The 19,392-nt window shown below is 49.5% G+C and overlaps 1 protein-coding gene across 1 annotated transcript in view; it reads right to left on the bottom strand.

Annotated features, from left to right (window-relative positions):
* Positions 1–309: 309 nt before the first annotated feature.
* PLXNA3 (plexin A3) overlaps positions 310–19,392 on the bottom strand; it is a 142,509-nt gene continuing 123,426 nt past the window's right edge. The window contains 5 exon segments of the mRNA XM_060252484.1: positions 310–440; positions 3,311–3,461; positions 7,942–8,154; positions 9,788–9,957; positions 13,331–13,524. Of these exon segments, the coding sequence (XP_060108467.1) occupies positions 345–440; positions 3,311–3,461; positions 7,942–8,154; positions 9,788–9,957; positions 13,331–13,524 (824 nt within the window). The 3' untranslated portion in view covers positions 310–344.

Below are 19,392 nucleotides of genomic sequence, written 5' to 3'. Positions count from 1 at the left end.
CTCGAAGGGGGGGGAGGGGCGGCTCCTTGGCTCGCATCCCCCCCTTCCCCAACCCCGCTACTCACACTGAGCCGCCCCTCCCGGTTCAGATGCAAAGGAAAGGTTATTGCTTCTGGGCTGACGTTCGGGGAGCGTCCCCTCCTCCTGGCCACCCCAGGGTTTCGGCCTCCGAGGGCAAAGGTCACCACATCTCTTGCCCTCTTGTACGGGAGTTCAAAAGGTCAAGTCTGTCGTTCTGGCCGGGGCCACGGAGTCGGGGCTGGAGGTAGAGTCCTTTTGGGTGCATCGAAGTCTGTTTGTGCCCCTCCCCGCCCCGCGCGTCCCCCAGCCTCTCCCCAGCAGTCTCAGCTATTCCCAGAAACCAGAGTGACGACTTGTTCCAGCTTCTGCCTCAATTTATGTTTCCGGCAAGCGGCGTCACGTTCCAGCGCAGTCAGAATCTGGAGGGCGGGCAGGAAATGGGGTTGGAAGATGGGGGATCCGGGAGAAAGGAGGGAGGGAAAGAGAGAGGGGAGAAGGGGGGAAAAAATAGGTCAAGAGGGCGGCCGAGCTTCAAATTCCCAGGAGCGAAAAGGGAATAAACTCTGCGATCTAGGATGGAGGAACGCCCGGCTTGAGTTGGAAAGGTGGGTAAGGTGGGTATATTGAGGCAGGCAGGTGTGACGACAAGCTTCACAGGGTTCGCTGCGTCACTTTGAGGCTGTCTTACGTCAGAGACGGACAGTGGCGGATCAAAGGATGCTCGCGGCTTGGGAGAGAGACTGTTTCCCCATGATGTACAGACAAATATTTCTTTCCATCCTCCAGCTGCTGCCTCAGGCAAGAAGGCTTTTTTAGGAAACAAAATAAAAAAACCTGCCAGAGCTGTTTACCCAGAGGTGGAAGTGGGATACGTCGGAAAAGGCCCCCTCAGTTTTCCGGGAGAGGAACAAAAACACTGCTAGCCTTATGTCCTCTAGAATGTTAAGTCAGTTAGGCAGGGGTCATTTCGTAGAAGAAAGGAGAGCCATGGGCGAACGAGGCCTGCTTGGGCTGGCTAGAGATCCAACCAGCAAAAGCAGGCCTCGCTCACCTGGGGCTCTCCTGGGCTGCTCCTCCCTAGCCAAAAGGCCAGCAAGCCACATAAGAAGTGGAGAAAAGGGTGGCATGGGCTTCTCCAAGGGTTAATGAGGGCTTCTGGGAGCATGGCAAAGCCCCTGGTGTCTGGCTGGCTGCCCACTGTCCTAATCCAGGGATTGTTATGGAGCTGCACCTACTATTCAATGTAGATGGGGAAGAAGAGGGGGATGGGGAAGAAGAGGGGGAACCCTCAGAAAGGTTCAGGAGCTGTGCTTCTGTGAGCTCCTGCTGAAGCCAAGGCCTGCAGTTAGGTTTATGGTAAAAGGTAGTCCCCTGTGCAAGCACCAGGTCCTTAGCAGCCCGTAGGGGTGACGTCACATCATGATGCTTTCTTGGCAGACTTTTTACGGGGTGGTTTGCCATTGCCTTCCCCAGTCATCTACGCTTTCCCCCCACAAGCTGGATCCTCATTTGACCAACCTCGGAAGGATGGAAGGTTGAGTCAACCCTGAACCGGCTACCTGAACCCGGCTTCCGCTGGGATTGAACTCAGGTTGTGAACAGAGCTTGGACTGCAGTACTGCAGCTTTAACGTTTTGCGCCACGGGGCTCCTCCTAGGTTTATGGAGTGAAAGGCACTCTGTCTGGGGCAGTGATGCTCTGTCTTCTTGGTGCTTGGGTGAGGGGCACAGTGGGAGGGGTTACAGTGTCCTGGCCCCACTGGTGGACCTCCCGACGGCACCTGGATTTTTTTGGCCACTGTGTGACACAGAGTGTTGGACTGGATGGGCCATTGGCCTGACCCAACATGGCTTCTCTTATGTGTGACACAGAGTGTTGGACTGGATGGGCCACTGGCCCGATCCAACATGGCTTCTCTTATGTTCTGAAGTGACACAGAGTGTTGGACTGGATGGGCCATTGGCCTGATCCAACATGGCTTCTCTTCTGTTCTTATGCTAAAGAGAAAGAAGTGAATTGGAGGGGGACAAGTGGCTATCTCTGTTCGTTATGACACTCTCTCAGAATCCTCAATGATCCCTTGGCTACTGAAGTGGAGCTCTGAGATATAAATGAGAGCCGAACAGAGGGCGTTCGTTGGTACTTTGTGGAGAACAGGTTGTATCGTGGGTGACATCCAAGCAACCCTTTAGCAAAAGGTGCTGATGCTTGCAGATCATCCCTGCTTTCGCCACTCCACCCAAAAGCCATTTCTGACTGCAGGAAAACAGATGTCTGCGGTCACCGGCTCTGTGGTTTGTAGTGAGGAGAAGACAAAATCACCGTTTTGGTATCTTTTTTTGAAGTGGGGGGTGCCCAACAAAAAAATGTTTGGATTCGAAGAAGAAGACGACTGCAGATTTATACCCTGCCCTTCTCTCTGAATCAGAGACTCAAGAGTGCCTTACAATCTCCTATATTTTCTCCCCCCACAACAGACACCCTGTGAGGTGGGTGGGGATAACAAAGGACAACCTCTGCGAGAGCTATGGCTGCCCCAAGGCCATTCCAGCAGCTGCAAGTGGAGGAGTGGGGAATCAAACCCGGTTCTCCCAGAAAAGAGTCTGCACACTTCACCACTACACTAAACTGGCTCTCTTTGTGGAGAACGGGTTGTATTGCGGGTGGCATCCAAGCAACCTTTCAGATCTAGATCTGGAGGAGGCATGTTTTTTCATTATCCTAAATTTTTAGGGCTCCGTTTCGGGCTGGGTGGTGGTACCTGAAAATTCAGGAACATTTCAGTAACTGCCCCCCATTCCCTGGCCCCCTACAGGAGGAGAGCAAGCAGGTCTCACCAAACAGCAGTCTCTCCTTCACTGCCTTTAACATCTTAAAGGGCCATTATTTTCTACAGGAAAACTTGGCCTCCACTGATTAACACCAGATCAGGGTTTGGGGTTTTTTTTTTAGCAGGAACTCATTTGCATAATAGGCCACACCCCCTGATGTGGCCAATCCTCCAAGAGCTTAGAGGGCTCTTCTTACAGGGCCTACTGGAAGCTCCATGAGGATTGGCTACATCAGGGGAGTGTGGCCTAATATGCAAAGGAGCTCTTGCTACAAAAAAAGCCCTGGCCAGGTCTACTGATCATGGGGGAAAATAGGGCCATTATTTCCTATAGAAGTTCAGGCCCAAACCTGGAGTGGTTGATTCACTAATTCTTATTAAGTCACCAGCTGACGAAACCTCTCACACAGAGCAAGGAGTGATGGAGGGGAGAGAGGAAGAGCTAAAAAAGAAACTCACCTCATCACGGTACCTTCCCACGTAGCTGTAGAGCTCCCCCAGGGCACCTAACGTGTTAAATTCGCCGGCGTGCTGCCGTGATTGTTCCACCAGGTAGGCGTCCATGTCTTGGTCGCTGATGGAGGACATCTTGGCTATGTCCCGGTAGTACCTAGGAAAAGAAAAAGAAGACACTGGATTTGTATCCTGCCCTCCGCTCTGAATCTCAGAGTCTCAGAGTGGCTCACAATCTCCTTTATCTTCCTCCCCCACAACAGACACCCTGTGAGGTGGGTGGGGCTGAGAGAGCTCTCACAGTAGCTGCCCTTTCAAGGACAACCTCTGCCAGAGCTATGGCTGAACCAAGGCCATTCCAGCAGCTGCAAGTGGAGGAGTGGGGAATCAAACCCGGTTTTCCCAGAAAAGAGTCTGTGCACTTAACCACTCCACCAAAGTGGCTCCCTAGAGGAAGAGAATGAATTTATATCCCACCCTTCACTCTGAATCTCAGAGTGGCTCACAATCTCCTTTATCTTCCTCCCCCACAACAGACACCCTGTGAGGTAGGTGGGGCTGAGAGAGCTCTGACAGAAGCTGCCCTTTCAAGGACAGCTGTGCGAGAGCCATGACTGACTCAAGGCCACTCCAGCAGCTGCGAGTGCAGGAGTGGGGAATCAAACCCGGTTCTCCCAGATAAGAGTCTGCACACTTAACCACTACACCAAACTGGCTCACTGGGTCACTGCTTGGGAAATCCCTTCAGCTAAGGAAGAAGATCAACTTAGCTGAGACAGCTAGATTCAGGGATAGTAGCAACTTGGAGACTGACAAAATTTTCAGAGTATGAGCTTTGGAGAGCCTGAGTTCCCTTCGTCAGACCAAACTCCTGTTGGTTTCTAAGGTGAAACCACAAAGAGGGCGGAAAAGAAACTAAAGGAACCAAGCAAAAACCTCCAAAGTAAGTTTAGAATACTAAGGGGCCAGCAGTTAAAAACATCAATAGTTATAGACAAAAGTACATATGTTTATTACAAAAACATGTGCAAACCTTGTAGGGCAGGGCTGGGGAACCTTTTTTCTGCCAGGGGCCATTTGGATATTTATAACGTCATTTGCAGGCCATACAAAATTATCAACTTAAAAAACAGCGCTCCACCAAAGGAGAACGATTTAGCCTGGCAAAATTAATGCAAATAATTGTTTTTCTATTTGAAGTCATGTGGGGAGAGCCTAATTTGGCATGCACCCCCTTCTGACCCGCTGCCCTAGGCAAATGCCTAGGTCCAGGGCTTTTTTTGGTAGAAAAAGCCCAGCACCAACTCATTAGCATATCAGACCACATCCCCTAATATTAGCATATTAGGTCACACACTTGTTAGCATATTAGGCCGCACCATCTGGGATAATCAAGTGCAAATTGAACTGGTGGTAGCTGGGTAATAAAAGGAAATAAAGAAATGGGGGAAGAAAGAGAAATAAAGAATGGGGGGAAGAAATGGAAAGAAAGAGAAATAAAGGAGAGACCATGCCAAGATCCAAGGCTTTTTTGTAGAAAAAGCCCAGCAGGAACTCATTAGCATATTAGACCACATCCCCTAATATTAGCATATTAGGCCACACCATCTGGGATAATGAAGTGCAAATTGAACTGGTGATAGCTGGCTCCCCCCTCTGCATGCGGCAACTGCAGCTGCTCCCAGCAGACCTTTAAAGGCACCCACATACCCCAGCAGCAGTCCTTCAAAATGCCCACCACTCGGGCTCCCTGAGGGCCAGACCAAGTGATCTCGAGGGCTACAAACGGCCCTCGGGCCTGACGTTCCCCATCCCTGTTGTAAGGGCTCAAATGAAGCTTCATAAAATCATCGAAGGGACAAACGCACATGAAAGATACATACGTGAACTGACGTGTTTTAGAAGGCAGAGGCCTTTTTCAGAAGTCACAATACAATGACGTCCCAGTTACACTTCTAAATCAATAAACAATCAATATAGGAGCCGAAATGGAACGTTCCAATATGGAACTGAATGAGACTGTGAGGTCCCTTCCCACTCTACGATTCTATGTGAATTCAGGGGGAGGTGTCTGTGAGTTTCGAGCATTGTGCAGGGAGGGTTGGGCTAGATGACCCTGGAGGTCCCTTCCCACTCTACGATTCTATGTGAATTCAGGGGGAGGTGTCTGTGAGTTTCGAGCATTGTGCAGGGAGGGTTGGACTAGATGACCCTGGAGGTCCCTTCCCACTCTACGATTCTATGTGAATTCAGGGGGAGGTGTCTGTGAGTTTCGAGCATTGTGCAGGGAGGGTTGGGCTAGATGACCCTGGAGGTCCCTTCCCACTCTACGATTCTATGTGAATTCAGGGGGAGGTGTCTGTGAGTTTCGAGCATTGTGCAGGGAGGGTTGGGCTAGATGACCCTGGAGGTCCCTTCCCACTCTAGGATTCATGGGCTTTTTTTTTTTTTGAAAGCCCAGCAGAGACTCATTTGCATATTAGGCCACAACTCCTGATGCCAAGACAGCTGGAACTGTCCTGCTCAAAAAAAGCCCTGGAATGACACGATTCTTGGAGGGCCGCAAATTTATCTGGTCTTGTGTCAGCAGCGATTACAAATACAGCAAATATTACAAAGATGCACCTTCCTGTTTAGGCCCTAAGAGTAAAATCCCCTTATTAGGAAGGGCTTCGTTTGGGCCTAGGGTTGCCAATTCCCAGGTGGGGGCAGGGGATCTTCCGGTTTGGAGGTCCACCCCTGCTTCAGGGTCTTCAGAAAGCGGGGGGGGGGGATGACTGCTGGGCACGCCATTATTCCCTTTGGCAGGGGTGGGGAACATCTGTCCTGTTTCTGGCCCTCAAGACCACTTGATCTGGCCCTCGGGGATTGCTGGGCTGAGCTGAGCCACATAGTGGCTTGCCTGGGGCCTGGCTGGCCGGCCAGGATTGCTGCGGGGACCTGGAAAAGTCACTGTCACAGTTCAGGTAAGTTTCCCCCTCATTTCTTTATTTCCCTTTCTATTTCTTCTCCCAATTTCTTTCTTTCCTTTAATTTCCCTTTCTTCCCCCTTCTTTATTTTCCTTTATTCCCATTTTATTCCTCCCCATTTCTTTCTTTTCATTTCTCCTCTCCTTTATTTCTTTCTTTCCACTTCTTCCCCCATTTCTTTATTTCCCTTTCTTCCCCACCGTTCTTTATTTCCCTTTATTCCAATTTTATTCCCCCCATTTCTTTATTTTCCTTTCTTCTCTTCTTTATTTCTCTTTCTTTCCATATCTTCCTCCCATTTCTTTATTTCCCTTTCTTCTGCCATTTCTTTCCCTTTATTACCCAGCTACCACCAGTTCAATTTGCACTTGATTATCCCAGATGGTGTGGATTATATGCTAATGAGCGTGTGACCTAATACGCTAATATTAGCGGATGTGGTCTAATATGCTAATGAGTTGCTGCCAGGCTTTTTCTACCAAAAAAAGCCCTGGACCTAGGCATTTGCCTAGGGTGGTGGGCCGGGTGTGTGTGTGTGTGTGTGTTAAATTAGGCTCTCCCCACATGACTTCAAATAGAAAATTATTTGCATTAATTTTGCCGGCCTGAATCGTTCTCCTTCGATGGAACACTGCTTTTTAAACTGATAATTTTGTATCACCCGCGAATGGTAAATATCCAAATCCTTGGCAAAAAGAAGGTTTCCCACCCCTGCCCTATGGAGACTGATTCCCATAGGATATAATGGAGAACTGATCCATGGGCACCTGCGGGGGCTGTTTTTTGAGTAAGAGGCACCAAATGTGCAGCATAGCATCCAATACCTCTCTTCAAAACACCCTCCAAGTTTCAAACCAGGGGGTCCAGTTCTGTGAGCCCCAAAAGAAGGTGCCCCTATCCTTCATTATTTCCAATGGAGGGAAGGCATTTAAAAGGTGTGCAGTCCCTTTATATGTGATGGCCAGAGCTCCTTTTGGAGTTCAATCATGCTTGTCACAAGCTTGCTCCTGAATCCACCCTCAATGGTTAGACAATTGGAACGGTTTTAGATATTGTTGTTTTAAATTATTGTATAATTTAAATGCTATTTTAAACTTAGTGTATATTGTATAATTTTATTGAACCTGTTGTTAGCCGCCCTGTTGTTGTTGTTGTTGTTGTTATTATTATTATTATGCCTCCTGGCTCCAACCCCAGAGTTCCCAGATATTTCATGAATTGGACTTGGCAACCCTATTGGGCACTCCATTATTCCCTATGGTGATGGATTCCATAGGGTACAATGGAGAATTGACCCCCAGGTATCTGGGGCTCTATGGGGGCTCTTTCTTGAGGTAGAGGCACCTAATTTTCAGCACAGCATCCAGTGTCTCTCCCCAAAACACCCAAGATCGGACCAGGGCATCCAATTCTATGAGCCCCCAAAGAAGGTGCCCTTATTCTTCATTATTTCCAGTGGAGGGAAGGCATTGAAAAGGTGTGCAGCTCCTTTGAATGTGATGGCCAGAGCTCCCTTTGGAGTTCAATCATGCTTGTCACAACCTTGCTCCTGGCTCCACCCCCAGAGTCTCCTGGCTCCACCCCCAAAGTCCCCAGATACTTCTTGAATTGGACTTGGCAACCCTGTCTCCCTCTGCTCCTTGACGTCGCGCACGGGAGAGACTCACCTCTCCACCCAACCCTTGTACACAGGGATGTCCTTGGCGTAGAGCAGCTTGGTGGAGGGAGAGTCCTTGCCCAGGCGGTGCTCGGAGGTCGAGCAGGAGTCCATGAAGGTCTGGGCCACCACCGAGAGGCAGGCGTCCGTGATGCTGCTCTTGTGGATGTCAAAGACGAACTGCGGGTTCTTAATGACATTCACCCAAAACCGCAAGGGCAGGCTGGAAGGGAGGAAGTGTAACAGAGCCGGATTAACAACTAGGCCAAGTAGACACTGGCCTAGGGGCTGCCACGTTTTTAGGGGCCCCGGGCCAGCTAACCCCTCCCCCCTGCCCCCAGTTTCCCCCCTGCTTGCAGCCCTTTCTTTTGGGGGTTGGGTCTCTTATGAGATTGCCAACAAGAGGTCCAAGCTATTCAGCACCTTCAAGCATTTGTATTGCTAACAGCTAACAGCTTAGGCTGAGAACCTAGGTCAGTAGACAAAACGGGTGAAAGGTAAAAGGACAGGAAAAGCCTTATATGGTCTGAGCAGGAAGCAAAATACTGGCCATCTGCAAGGTGCAGCTGGATACTGATGATGTCTATGATAAGATGATGAAGAAATAGAGAAAAGTGATAAAGTTTTCAGGAGGAAACCCTTTAAAAACCTTGGGATTAAGAGAGAAGTGGCTGACTTGGATAGAGACAGGGGATCTCTATGAAGAAGAAGAAGAAGAATTGCAGAGACTCAGAGCAGCTTACAATCTCCTATGTCTTCTCCCCCCATAACAGACACCCTGTGAGGTGGGTGGGGCTGGAGAGGGCTCTCACAGCAGCTGCCCTTTCAAGGACAACCTCTGCCAGAGCTAATGGCTGACCCAAGGCCATTCCAGCAGCTGCAAGTGGAGGAGTGGGGAATCAAACCCGGTTCTTCCAGATAAGAGCCCGCACACTTAACCACACTGGCGCTCTATGCTGGTCATGCCAGGAAGGGGGCTGGTCTGACTAGAGACAGGAGACTATGCTGGTCATGCCAAACTACGTAATTGGGACTTGGGACTTAAGACTCTAAACTCTGAACTATGCTTTATGCTTGACTGTAGAACTAGAATCCAAAAAAAACAACTGCGTCAGAAATACAAAAACACTTATAACAAATTTACAAAAGTCTCTATTATAATTGTGCAAAAGCATCCAGAGTTCATTCCAAGATAATAAACCGCATAAAGAGCATAAAGTCCCAAACAAAGGCACGCAGTTCCAAAGGATGACTCCGAAAAGTTACAAAAAATCTGTGAAGAGTAATACTACTCAAAAGTAAATTCCATTTAAAATATGTAAGATTATCAGCTTAAAATAAAGGCTCCAAAGGTACAAAGTTCCTTCCTTTACGTGTTTGTCGACTTGATATACCACGTTTTGCAAACAAGCTTCATCCAAGAGCCATCCTGTAAACTCACGACGACGACGTCAAACTAAGGCACATTCAGTTTCCAAAAGGCACAAGCTTATTTTGGGAGACTGGATCAACCACATCTTCTGAAATTGACTGTGATTGAATTTCCAGGGGAAGCCTTTCGAATGGACCTTTTGCATTCTCCACGGAATCTTCTTGAAAATTATTGCGGGATCCATCCCCTCATGAAATATACTTCCTGTCTTTTTGGGGTGTTCTTTATAAATCATTTGGACACTTTATTCTATTATTATCGAGTCATTCTGTGTTTGCACAGTGCTTTTTGCTTTGACCACCTGGAGGTTGGCAACCCTAATCTCATCAGACGAGCCCAACCGGCTGGATGTCTCCTGCTAGAAGGGAGTGTAGGGGAGGTATTGCGCTGAAGACAAGGGGCCAAAGCCAGAGGCGTCTCTCACCAATTGCTTTTCCAGGTGTGTCGAACGTCTGGGTCCCCGATCTGCCTCCGCTCGGCTTGCTCGTCCAGGAAGTCAAACATGTACTTGATGGGCAGGGGGAGAGCGCTGGCCCGGTGTGCCGTGCTGAAGACCGTCTCGAAGAGGTCGTCCACAAACTTTTGCAATGTGCCCTGCAGGTCAGAGGAGAGCGGTTGTTCTTGAACGCTTGTATTTGGAACAGGCGAGAGAGATCCGGGGAAGGTTGAGGCTGCCTCCCCCAAGCTAGACCTCATCCCTAGCTTCCTCAAGTGTTCCAGACTCACCTACACATACATAGGAACATATGAAGCTGCCTTACCCTGAATCAGACCCTCGGTCCATCAAAGTCAGTATTGTCTACTCAGACTGGCAGCGGCTCTCAAGGGTCTCAAGCTGAGGTTTTTCACACCTATTTGCTTGGACTCTTTTTAGTTGGAGATGCCGGGGATTGAACCTGGGACCTTCTGCTTACCAAGCAGATGCTCTGCCACTGAGCCACCGTCCCTCCCCGAAGTCAGTATTGTCTACTCAGACTGGCAGTAGCTCTCCAGGGTCTCAAGCTGAGGTTTTTCATGCCTATTTGCTTGGAACCTTTTTAGTTGGAGATGCCGGGGATTGAACCTGGGACCTTCTGCTTACCAAGCAGATGCTCTACCACTGAGCCACCATCCCTCTCCACTTGCGGCTGCCTTATAGCGAACCAGATCATTGGTTCATCAAGATTAGTATTGTTTACTCAGACTGGCAGCAGCTTTCTGGGGTCTCAGGCTGAGGTCTCTCATGTTGTCTGCCACCAGGTCCTTTGATCTGGAGATGCCAGGGATTGAACCTGGGACCTTCTGCATGCCTAGCAGAGGCTCTGCCACTGAGCCAGGGTCTCGGGTCAAGGTCTTTCCCATCACCTCCTGCCTGATCCTTCTAATTGGAGATGCTGGGGATTGAACCTGGGATCTTCTGCATACCAAGCAGAGGCTCTGCCACTGAGCCAGGGTCTCAGGTCAAGGTCTTTCCCATCACCTCTTGCCTGGTCCTTTTAACTGGAGATGCTGGGGATTGAACCTGGGACCGTCTGCATGCTGAGCAGAGGCTCTACCACTGAGCCAGGGTCCCAGGTCAAGGTCTTTCCCATCATCTCCTGCCTGGTCCTTTTAACTGGAGATGCTGGGGATTGAACCTGGGACCTTCTGCATGCTGAGCAGAGGCTCTACCACTAAGCCAGGGTCTCAAGTCAAGGTCTTTCCCATCATCTCCTGCCTGGTCCTTTTAACTGGAGATGCTGGCGATTGAACCTGGGACCTTCTGCATGCCAAGCAGAGGCTCTGCCACTAAGCCAGGGTCTCAGGCCAAGGCCTTTCTCATCACCTCCTGCCTGGTCCTTTCAACTGGAGATGCCGGGGACTGAACCTGGGACCTTCTGCATGCCAAGCAGAGGCTCTGCCGCTGAGCCACAGCTCCTCCCCACCCCTTCTGGCATGCAGAAGGTCCCAGGTTCAATTCCCGGCATCTTCAGGAATACTGTGAATTCTACAGGAGGACTGTGAACTGTATGCAGAAGGACTGGACTAAGAATTTCTTTTGTGTGAATAATATTTCTATAGTTTGCCTGTCCTTATTGCAATAAATATTGTATGTATTTTAATACTTTTGGTCACAGTAACCTTTGAGTTTATGTTGCTGGTTTCCTGTGTGACCCCTCACATTGTATGTCGTTCCACTTGGTAGCTGTCATTTCCCCACTGGGGAAATCAATGTGTAAACCCTCTGGTAGATGTGTTAGCCCAGGGGTGGGGAACCTCTGTCCTGAGGGTCGTATACGGCCCTCAAGGTCACTTGGTGTGGCCCTTGGGGATCGCTGGACCGAACCGAGCCATGTGGCAACCTCTCTGGGGCCTGGCTGGCCAGTGAGGATCGTGGGGCCCAGCCGCGCTGTGCAGCAGCCTCCCCAGGGCCAGGCAGGGATCACAGGGCCCAGATGTACTGTGCGGCAGCCTCCCTGGGGCCTGGCTGGCCGGCCAGAATTGCTGCAGGGCCTGGAAAAGTTACTGTCACCGTTCTGTTTGCACTTGATGATCCCAGAGGGTGTGGCCTAATATGCTAATGAGTGTGTGACCTGATATGCTAATATTAGGGGATGTGGTCTAATACGCTACTGAGTTCCTGCTGGACTTTTTCTACAAAAAAGCCCTGGACCTATGCATTTGCCTAGGGTGGCGGGCCTGGTGTGTGTGTGTGTACCAGATTAGGCTCTCCCCACATGACTTCAAATAGAAAAACAATTATTTGCACTAATTTTGCTGGCCTGAATCATTCTCCCTCGGCAGAGCACTGTTTTTTGAGCTGATAATTTTTTAAGGCCCACGAATGATGTTATAAATATCCATAAGGCCCTTGGCAGAAAAGAAGCTCCCCATCCCTGTGTTAGCAGACATTAAGTTTCTCTAGTGCGGCAAACAGTGGTTCTCTGGGGCCGTTTTGGCTTGGGAAAACGAGGTGGGTGGGAGGGCTTAAGGCCCCTTCTCGCCACATCCCGCGTTCTAGATCTGAATCAGGCTCACCATGCCTGAAAAACCAAGTTTCAACAGATAACCCACAGGGCCTCACGGCTATGGTGAATTTGTAAACAGTATAATGGGCACTTAAGGCCCCTGAAGTGCAGTGCCGATGAATTCAGCAGAACAGGAACACATCATTAGTTTAAACGTTAAGGAAAAATACCACCCTGGGACCTGAGGAAGAAGGAGCTTGTATAGCTCCTTTCCTTGGAAGTTTTCCCAAAAAAGATAAAATTGGGTGAGGAATCGGACCTCTTACCTGCCTTCAGGCAGGGATATTAAAGACTAGCATGTCTTCTGGACAGCAGGAACTCCTCTGCATATTAGGCCACACCCCCTGATGTAGCCAATCCTCCAAGAGCTTACAGGGCTCTTCGTACAGGGCCTATGGTAAGCTCCAGGAGGATTGGCTACATCATCAGGGGTGTGTGGCCCAGGGGTGGAATTCTAGCAGAAACTCCTTTGCATATTAGACCACACCTCCCTGATGTAGCCAATCCTCCAAGAGCTTACGGGGCTCTTAGTACAGGGCGTACTGTAAGCTCCAGGAGGATTGGCTACATCATGGGTGTGTGGCCTAATATGCAAAGGGAAAGGAAAAGGAAAGGTCCCCTGTGCAAGCACCAGTCGTTTCTGACTCTGGGGTGACGTTGCTTTCACAACATTTTCACGGCAGACTTTTGACGGGGTGGTTTGCCATTGCCTTCCCCAGTCATCTACACTTTCCCCCCAGCAAGCTGGGAACTCATTTGACCGACCGCGGAAGGATGAAAGACTGAGTCAACCTCGAGCTAGCTACCTGAAAACCCAGCTTCCGCCGGGGATCAAATTCAGGTCGTGAGCAGAGCTTAGGACTGCAGTACTGCAGCTTTTCCACTCTGTGCCACGGGGCCCTTCAATATGCAAAGGAGTTTCTGCTAAAAAAAAAAAAGCCCTGCGGTTCTTTAGGATTCTGTTCCCTTCCCTGTCATACCTTGGTGGCGAGGAGGCGGGTGAGGTAAATCTCAGACACCATCTTGCTCCCCCGTTCCCCTTCCTTGGGGTCTCCGAGGTGCTCGTGGTTCTTGACCAGATGCCACAATCGGGTGCCTGAGTCTTGGTCTGGCGTGAGGATGGGGGCTCGTGAGCGCAAGCTCTCTGGGCTGCTGGACGTACGAAGCAAACTCTCTGTGGAGAAAAACAGCACAGGGGGTGTCCCTGAGATTGCGCGCCCCCAACCTTAGGAAGAAAAAGAGATTGGATTTATACCCCACCCTTCAGGGCTGGCTCTCTCAGCCCCATCTACCTCACAGGGTGTCTGTTGTGGAGGAGGAAGATATAGAAGATTGTAAGCTGCTCTGAGTCTCTGATTCAGTGAGAAAGGCGTAAATCTGCAGTCTTCTTCGTTTGACGGCTCAGAGTGGCTTACAATCTCCTTCCTTTCCTCTCCTCATAACAGACACCCTGTGAGGTAGGTGGAGCTGAGACAGTTCTTGAGAAGACACCCTGTGAGGTAGGTGAGGCTGAGAGAGCTCTTGAGAGAACTGTTCTGAGGGAATTGTAGCTGACCCAAGGTTACACCAGCAGCTGAATGAGGAGGAGTGGGGAAATCAAACCCGGTTCTCCAGATTAGAGTCCGCCACTCTTAACCACTACACCAAAACAGAATCATGGAGCCTGCCCTTCTGTGATTACCACTCCACCCTGAAAGTTTGGCATAGAGAGGGAGTTTGGTATAGAGAGCCAGTTTGGTGCAGTGGTTAAGCACACGGACTATTATCTGGGGGAACCAGGTTTGATTCCCCACTTCTCTACATGCAGTCAGCTGGATGACCTTGGGTCAACCACAGTTCTCTCTCTGAGCTGTTCTCCCAAGAGCAGTTCTCTCAGAGCTCTCTCAGCCCCACCTACCACAGGGTCTCTGTTGTGGGGAGAGGAAGGAAAAGGAGATTGTAGGCTGCTGTGAGACTCTGTCCTTGAAAGGGCAGCATCTGGGAGAGCTCTCTCAGCCCCTCCCATCTCACAGGGTGTCTATTGTGGGGAAGGGGAAGGCGATTGTAGGCCTCTCTGTCCTTGAAGGCCAGCTGCTGTAAGAGCTCTCTCAGCCCCACCTACCTCACAGGGTCTCTGTTGTGGGGAGAGGAAGGGAAGGAGACTGTAAGCTGCTCTGAGACTCATAGTGGAGTATAAATTCAATCTCTTCTCTTCTTCTTCGATCGTGATTTACCTCAGAATCAGTCACCTCATATTTATTCAAAACTGCTGGGGGGGGGTGCATTTGGTCAGCTGACCTATTCTAGAAACACCACCCCCTCCCAAAACATTCCCCTTCCAACCACAGATCCACAAACTGAGCGTGGCTCTAAAATTACAGGCGTTCTATGCCTGAAATAACTATGATAATTACACCCGGACCGGGCGGTGCTGGATGAAAGCTCCGGGAAGGGAACTTGGAACGTGGCAGAAGCAGGCTTTGAATTCAGCAGGCGCTCGCGGGAGTGCAGCTTCAGAAGAAGAAGAGATTGGATTTATACCCTGCCCTTCGCTTGAGAGTCTCGGAGCAGCGTATGTCTCCTCCTCTTCCTCTCCCAACACACCCCCTGTGAGGTAGGTGGGGCTGAGAGAGCTCTGAGAGAACTGCTCTTGAGAGAACAGCTCACTGAGAGAATTGCGACTGGCCCAAGCTGGCTGCACGTGGAGGAGCGGGGAATCAAATTTGGTTCGAGTCTGCCACTCAGAGAGCCAACAGGTCACAAAGAAGAGGAGAAGCCAGCTCTGTGTGGACTGTGGAAATCCAACCAAACCCAGGCCAAATACCATCCTCTATACATCATTCTGATCATACGGACATCATTCTGACCATACTGTGTGAATGCCATGATTTTGTGGGATGACAATAAAAACGCAAGTATGCAGCACAAGGCACAGAATTCAGCTTCCTAAGAATCTCAGCTTTCATTTGAAGAAAACCCCAACGTACAAAGATGTCTTTGAGAGAAGAAGAAAATATTGGATTTATACCCCACCCTCCACTCCAAATCTCAAGAGTCTCAGAGCAGCTCACAATCTCCTTTCCCTTCCCCCCCCTCCCATAACAGACATCCTGTGAGGTAGGTGGGGCTGAGAGAGCTCTCCCAGAAGCTGCCCTTTCAAGGGCAACTCCTGCGAGAGCTCTGGCTGACCCAAGGCCATTCCAGCAGCTGCAAGTGGAGGAGTGGGGAATCAAACCTGGCTCTCCCAGATAAGAGTCTGCACACTTAAAACAGGGGTGTTGAACTCATTTGTTATGAGGGACGGATCAGACATAAATGAGACCTTGTCGGGCTCGGCCATGCTGAGCCGGGCCATATGTGTGCCTATTTAGAATTAGCAGAGATATAAACTTTATAAAGCACACAGACAAAGTTTTTTTTTTTTTAAAAAACCCTTAAAATATGCTTAAAAAATTAGCACTCAGTCTTAAAAGCTTCTTTGTATTTCTCCCATGGGATCCAGGGAACTGGGCAAAGGAAGCTCTGGCTCTTTCCTTCTTTTCTTCCCCAGGGAACCAGGAGGGGGAGGAGTCTCATCCAATAGAAGGAAGAGGGGCTTGGCTGAGTAGCTCTGCTGTGTGATTGAGAGAGCCTGGCCACGCAAGCTATGCCTCCCCCCACTTTCCTCTCCAAGGGAAGAATCTCAGCCAATGGAGAAAATAGGTTTTGCTCTGTAGCTCCTGTGTGATTGAGTAAACCTTACAAAGCAAGCTGTGATGCAGAAGGAAGCGAGAGGGAGAAGGAAGCAGATGACAGCCAGTTGCTCAGGGGCCTGACAGGAGCCCTCTGGGGGCCTGATTCAGCCCCCAGGCCACATGTTTGACACCCTTGCACTGCACCAAACCGGCTCTCTGTTAACAGAGGAAATGCTTGTCCCGTGGACTTCTTTTTGCCTTTCATCCTGACAAGCAAACATGGAAATTATGCAAAACAGGAAAATACGGAATTATGCAAAAATAAGAGAAGCGACAGCCACCGGCATAATTCGCACGGGCTTCAAACCGTCGCTTTCTTTATGCAGAATCAGGACTCGGTGCCCAAGGACAGAACTGGAGAAACAAAACGAAACGAAATATGCAGGAAGGGAGGGAGACAAATCTTATTAGCTACCAGAGAGCATGACTCGACAAAGGTAATCGACCTGGTTTTCAAGCTCTTTGCATGGTGTCGAGTTGCTATGTCAGAGAGAGAGAGAGAAAGAGAGGAAAGGCGCCAGTGTTCCTGTCACTCAGGCTGGTCAGCAGAAAAGGGCAGAGGGGACTGGCCAGCGGGGTTTGCCACCATTTACCACAGGCAAGGAAACCCCCAGGAGATAGTACATTACAGTCTTCACCAATTCCTTGCCATGTAATAATAATACTAAATGCTGTGCCTGCTGAGAAAGTCATAGGATGGTCACTGAAAAGTAACCTGAGGCCTGGGTGCTCTTTAAGAATTTTTTACATAAGAACATAAGAGAAGCCATGTTGGATCAGCCCAATGCCCTATCCAGTCCAACGCTCTGTGTCACATAAGAACATAAGAGAAGCCATGTTGGATCAGGCTAATGGCCCATCCAGTCCAACACTCTGTGTCACTCAGTGGCCAAAAATTTTATATATATACACACACACACACTGTGGCTAATAGCCACTGATGGACCTCTGCTCCATATTTTTATCTAAACCCCTCTTGAAGGTGGCCATGCTTGTGGCCGCAGCCACCTCCTGTGGCAGTGAATTCCACATGTTAATCACCCTTTGGGTGAAGAAGTACTTCCTTTTATCCGTTTTAACCTGTCTGCTTAGCAATTTCATTGAATGCCCACGAGTTCTTGTATTGTGAGAAAGGGAGAAAAGTACTTCTTTCTCTACTTTCTCCATCCCATGCATAAACCTCTATCATGTCACCCCGCAGTCGACGTTTCTCCAAGCTAAAGAGTCCCAAGCGTTTCAACCTTTCTTCATAGGGAAAGTGTTCCAGCCCTTTAATCATTCTAGTTGCCCTTTTCTGGACTTTCTCCAATGCTATAATATCCTTTTTGAGGTGCGGCAACCAGAACTGCACACAGTACTCCAAATGAGACCGCACCATCGATTTATACAGGGGCATTATGATAAGAGAAGCCATGTTGGATCAGGGCAATGGCCCATCCAGTCCAACACTCTGTGTCACACAGTGGCCAAAAAAACCCCAGGTGCCATCAGAAGGTCCATCAGTGGAGCCAGGACACTAGAAGCCCTCCCACTGTTGCCCCCCTCTCCAAGCACCAAGAAGACAGAGCATCACTGCCTCACACATAAGAGAAGCCATGTTGGATCAGGCCAGTGGCCCATCCAGTCCAACACTCTGTGTCACACAGTGGCCCAAAAAAATCAGGTGCCATCAGGAGGTCCACCAGTGGGGCTAGAAGTCCTCCCACTGTTGCCCTCCCCCAAGCACCAAGAATACAGAGCATCATGGCATGTTCTTAATCTCCAGATTTTCAGTAGAAAAATGTCATTCCCTCCCCCCCTCCCCTAATCCTCCTTGCTGGTTGAACACTTAAAAAAATTTTTTTAATTACATTTTACTTCATTTCTACCCCGCGTTTCTTCCCAATGGGAATGCAAAGCAAATTACATCATTCTCCTCTTCCCCTTTTTCTCCCCCCCCCTCCACAACAACCCTGTGAGGTAGTTGAGGCTGAGAGTACGAGAGTGACCTAAGCTCCCTCAGAAAGCTTTCATAGCACAACCGGGAATCAAACCTGTGTTGCCCGATCCCTCTAGCCAGCCACCGCCCTCGGATGTAGGCAGCACACGGTCAGCAATGTGCACCCGTTTAAACCATGTGCAGTTCGTGTGCATGTACCATCGGAGTATGCAGCCCACCTGAGGGACACGTATGTGCATGCGCCCATTCTCACCTGTGCGTACGGACCTCGCTGGCTCCCAAGAGCATAAGAGAAGCCATGTTGGATCAGGCCAACATGGACATAAGAGAAGCCACCCAAGAACGTACGAGAAGCCACGTTGGATCAGGCCAACATGAACATAAGAGAAGCCACCCAAGAACATAAGAGAAGCCATGTTGGATCAGGCCAATGGCCCATCCTGTCCAACACTCTGTGTCACATAGTGGCCAAAAACCAAGTGCCATCAGAAGGTCCATCAGTGGAGCCAGGACATTAGAAGCCCTCCCACTGTGCCCCCCCAAGCACCAAGAATACAGAGCATTACTGCCCCAGACAGAGAGTTCCAACAATACTCTGTGGCTAATAGTCACTGATGGACCTCTGCGCCATATGTTTATTTCTCCTCTATGTTTAAATGATGCATTAAGAGGATATTGTTCTGTGAGAGAAGCTCAGTTGTGGATCCAAGATTCCAAAACTGGACCTTTTGCATCGATTACCGATCAGCTGAATGGATATTTTTATCTCCATGAGTAGCACCATCAGAGACTTTTTATGCAGCTACCTGGAGAATTTGTAACAGAATTCTGGAGAGCAGTTTTGACACATGGAAGTGTGGACTTGGGAATATGTTTTGTATGAAACTTGTAGTGCAGGGGTGTCAAACATGTGGTCCGGGGTCCAAATCAGGCCCCCAGAGGGCTCCTATCAGGCTCCCAAGTGACTGGCTGTCATCTGCTTTCTTCTCTCTCTTTTGCTTCCTTCCTTCCTGCTTTGCCAGACTTGCTCAATCGCACAAGAGCGACAGAGCAAAACCTCTGTGTTTTCCATTGGCTGAGGCTCCTCCCTTGGGGAGGCAGGAGGAGGAACAGCTTGCTTTGCCAGGCTATCTTAATTGCACAGCAGAGCTACTTAGTCAAGGCTCTCTTCCTTCTGTTGGCTGAGGCTTCTCCCCATCCTGGTCCCCTGGGGAAGGAAGGAAAGAGCTGGAGCTTCCTTTGCCCAGTTCCCTGGATCGCATGGGAAAAATACAAAGAAAGTACCTTTAAGACCAACGAGTGCTAATGTTTTAAGCATGTTTTTAAAGGTTTTTTACAAACATATTGAACTGTGTTTGTCTGTGTCCTTTATAAAGTTTACATCTCTGCT

This window comes from Heteronotia binoei, chromosome 13 (assembly GCF_032191835.1).
Source record: "Heteronotia binoei isolate CCM8104 ecotype False Entrance Well chromosome 13, APGP_CSIRO_Hbin_v1, whole genome shotgun sequence".
NCBI classification, from domain to species: Eukaryota; Metazoa; Chordata; class Lepidosauria; order Squamata; family Gekkonidae; genus Heteronotia; species Heteronotia binoei.
This window is presented reverse-complemented; position numbering and strand designations above follow the sequence as displayed.